The 3,692-nt window shown below is 32.0% G+C and overlaps 1 protein-coding gene across 6 annotated transcripts; it reads left to right on the forward strand.

The window, feature by feature from the left end:
- Positions 1–377: 377 nt before the first annotated feature.
- Positions 378–3,294, forward strand: LOC107799610 (uncharacterized). 6 transcript variants are annotated; one of them, XR_012701076.1, is made up of 5 exons: positions 378–533; positions 875–940; positions 2,241–2,307; positions 2,381–2,561; positions 2,640–3,293. XR_012701076.1 is itself a non-coding variant. In XM_075234064.1 (5 exons), the coding sequence occupies exons 3-5, from the start codon at positions 1,961–1,963 to the stop codon at positions 2,880–2,882; spliced, it is 771 nt and encodes a 256-aa protein (XP_075090165.1). In that variant the 5' UTR covers positions 378–533; positions 875–940; positions 1,885–1,960; the 3' UTR covers positions 2,883–3,293. The 6 variants fall into 6 exon arrangements, 2 of the variants coding, with proteins under 2 accessions (XP_075090165.1, XP_075090166.1); XM_075234064.1 differs by having other exon boundaries at positions 1,885–2,307; XR_012701079.1 differs by having other exon boundaries at positions 382–614; positions 2,640–3,294.
- The last annotated feature ends 398 nt before the right edge of the window (positions 3,295–3,692 follow it).

The raw sequence follows: 3,692 nt of genomic DNA on the forward strand, positions 1-3,692 counted from the left end.
TATCTAGTCCAATGGATAGTGAATTGTAGGATTTTATTTATTATATATGCAACCAAGAAGTGGTTAATTGTGGGGAAAAACTTGAAAAAAGGTATTTTGGAAAGAGCAACATGTGCTCCATGAATGGCATTACTTTTTAAATTTGACTAATACACTGTGACAATGTAAGATAATTTTATATTATCAGTACATTTTAGTCATTTTTAGTAAATTACCCATCTTATTTTGTAAGTTATTATTATTACTGATGATTATAAATTCTTTTTTACGGGAAATTATATAAAAGTTAAAATTAATCATCATTGGCCCGTTAACTCACCGTCCCCACCATTACAACTGCCATGTACTACACATAATTGGGCATCCAGCAAGTTGGGCATCCTGACTACTATGATCTTCTTAGATCCTTGTCATATTTCATTCGGTATAGGTTAAGGGTTTGAAAAGGTTGTAATCTTCTTAGATCCAAATTATTAGAGTCTGCTGAGTGTTAGGCACATGCATCTGATCACAATACTACCAGTGACTTGGAGGTAAACAATGTATTATATCACTGCTTCAGAAAATATTTGGGTGTGTGTGTGAATTATATTACTGCTTCAGAAAATATTCAGGTACTCGACAAGCAGTTCTCATTGGTAATGTTAAATCACGATGTTGAACTTTATGTTCATAATATTACAAGGACAACAAACCATGATAGTGTTTGATCCAAAAGTATTAGTGATAATAATAATGGTAAACTACAAGGCTCAATTGTTTTACATTAGAGTTTATGTGTGTCATATATATTTCTGTAGATGCATTTTCAGTACCGTAAAATTTGGTAATCTATGACCATGAAAGACATAAAATTTTATATTTTTTGTTGCAGTTGAATAATCTTGAGCTTGTTGTCAATTTTGCCAAACACGGAAACTTTCCTGGTGCTGAGAATTTGGTAAGTTAAAATCATGTTTCTAAATTAGCACCTTCATGCCTCAAATCGATATTTCACACAAAAAGCACTATCTTATCTTTTATTTTTTGATTGTTAGTACCTCTTAAGTTGGTGTATTAACTATTATGTTTTCTTTTAGTACTTTCATCTAATATTCCAAAATGGATAATAGTGCTGTGTTACGTACGCTTATAATTGATTGCGAATAAAAGAATATTTGAATTGTGCTTTTTCTTCATGCGGAGGAACGAGGATATATATATTTGCCTATTTGGGTTTCCACATGCTTGATATGATCCATATTCTTGCTACGGGACTACAGCTTAGTGCAAAATATGAGCATAGTAACTTTCTTTGCCTCATTTTATACTATGAAGAAGTCACAAGAATAGAGAATTAATACTGCCACCTGATAGAAATATAAAACTTTTAAACTATAATTTCAAAGTACAATGTGTTCACTACTAAAAATCTTAAGATTGAACTTTAAGGTGTATTGATTGGCCTTAAACAATTTGTGAAATTTATGTTGCTATATAAAAATGATATTAAGAGTAAAAATGAAAGTTTATTCTTGTTACATGCATTGTATCCTAAGAGTAAAGATGTTAAAGTATTATGATAAAGTTCTCCTTTTCTCTTTATAAATGTGTAGGGCTCTTCCAGAAATGGAGATAAAAAGTTAAAAATTTTAAAATACACACTTTAATTTTTTTGGTTGTCGACTTGTGTTGTTATCTTTTAACAAGGACCATTAATCAACTAAAATATAAGAAAATATAGTACATGATCAGTATATAGTGGTCAAATCCAAAGTAGTCATCTTTATCAATTTTCATATATAAGGAAAGTTTATGAAACATTGTTTCGTGACGTTCCACTTAGTGAATTAAATAAATTATTTATTTCTTTATCTAATTATTTTATCTTGTATTGGGTAATAGATGGAAGGAGATCGTAGATGGATGTATGATAGAAATCATCCTAATCGTGGTGGGTTGAAGGAAGAATTTGTAGAAGATGTTAAAAGGATTTATTGTTTATACAAAAACACTTCCTGAATTTAGTAATGAAGGAACAATCAGATGTCCTTGTGCTAAGTGCAAATGTATAAAGTTATTGATATCGGAGGATGTTAAAATTCATCTTTACAGAAATAGGTTTAGAAAATATTATTATGTGTGGACAGTTCATGGGGAGAAAAATCTAGTTTTGATGGAAAGTAACATCCATTTAATCATAAATAAACTAGCAAAAAAATTTCCATGTGATTTTTTCAATGTAATGGAACATCTCCCAGTTCATCTTGTAAGAGAGACACGACTTGGAGGGCTTGTTCAATGTAGATGGATATATCCATTTGAGAGGTAATAATCATTAATTATTTTTCCATTATGTATTTTGATTACACTTCTTCCCATCTAAAATTATGCTATGTAGGACTATTTGCAAATGTAAACGGACGATGAAACAAAAATCCAAGATTGAGGGATCAATATGTGAAGCATATCTAGTGAAAGAAAGTTCTCATTTCTATTCATATTATTTTGAGCATCATGTGCTATGTTTGAGAAATAGGCCAAATTGGCATGACGATGAAGGTGATAATGACACGATGAAGGTGATAATGATCTTTTGGCACCGCCGATATCCATATTCAATCAAATTTACTTTTATAATAATTGTAATTTTTTTACAGGATAATTTCAAACGAATCTTGGAAGAGCTCATTCAAAGCCAGTCGATTGATGATCAAGGTAGGCAAATCCAACCAACCCAAGAGGAGATCATGGACATGTGGATTAAGGCAGCTGGTGGCTGCATAAGGGGAGAGTCTACGGCCTTGAATCAGAGTTTAGTCTCGGCCGTCGTACTTCTGAATTGTCTGATTCTTATTCTTCGTCACATTGCTCGGTTGATCTGGATGAGTTTGAGCAATTGAATATGAAGGTAGCAAAGATTACAGAGTTGCATCTTTAAGAAAGGGGTGCAAGGGAAGAATAGGCAAAGCAAAGGGAGGAAGAAGATAAGCGAAGGGAGGAAGAAGATAAGCGAAGAGAGGAAGAGGAAAGGCGAAAGGATGATCCATTAAGACTTGTCACTAGTGATGTTAAAAGTCTCATGTCTCTGATAAACTCACTCTTAGCATCTGGTGCATTTCCTATTCCCCGTTTTTCAGCATCTAATGATAACTAAGGAGTAGTTTCTTTTATTAGCTTGTATTGGATGGTACTTGGATGTTGAATATTGAATGTTGGATTTTTTTAGTTTTTGTTCTACTTTTGGATTAGTTGGATTAATTATGAAATGGATTGATTAGTTGTTGTTTATGAAATAAATTGGATTGCATGTTGAATTTGGTATTTGAATGCTTAATTGTATTTAGTCTTGTATTGTTGGTTGTACTTTCTGTTTGACAGGTGGTGTAGTTCTAAAAACAGATTTGGGCATGAAAATATTTTTCAGATTTCCCACTGACTCCGTGGAAATTTTATGCTTTTTTCCCACAATTTCAATATTTTCCACTAATTTTCGTGGGAATATTCATATGTTTATATCCAGGTTATGAATATTTCCCACTGCTTCCATGGGTAAAATAAAAATAAAATCTAAATTATTTTTAATACTTCCCATGGATTCGGTGGGAAACTTAAGAAAATTAAATTATTTTATTTTCTTACTTTTCCCACGACGTTCGTGGAAAATTACACTAGTTGACCCCACCAAACCCTCAGTGGAAAAATTGCTGGGA

This window comes from Nicotiana tabacum, chromosome 17 (genome assembly GCF_000715075.1).
Source record: "Nicotiana tabacum cultivar K326 chromosome 17, ASM71507v2, whole genome shotgun sequence".
Lineage (NCBI taxonomy): Eukaryota > Viridiplantae > Streptophyta > Magnoliopsida > Solanales > Solanaceae > Nicotiana > Nicotiana tabacum.

Bases quoted from the DNA above. Each gene is read 5' to 3' on its own strand.
- LOC107799610 (XM_075234064.1), top strand. From the start codon at position 1,961: ATGTTAAAAGGATTTATTGTTTATACAAAAACACTTCCTGAATTTAGT. The intron at 2,308-2,380 runs GTAATAATCATT...TATGCTATGTAG, and splicing joins TGGATATATCCATTTGAGAG to GACTATTTGCAAATGTAAAC. The intron at 2,562-2,639 runs GTGATAATGATC...ATTTTTTTACAG, and splicing joins GTGATAATGACACGATGAAG to GATAATTTCAAACGAATCTT.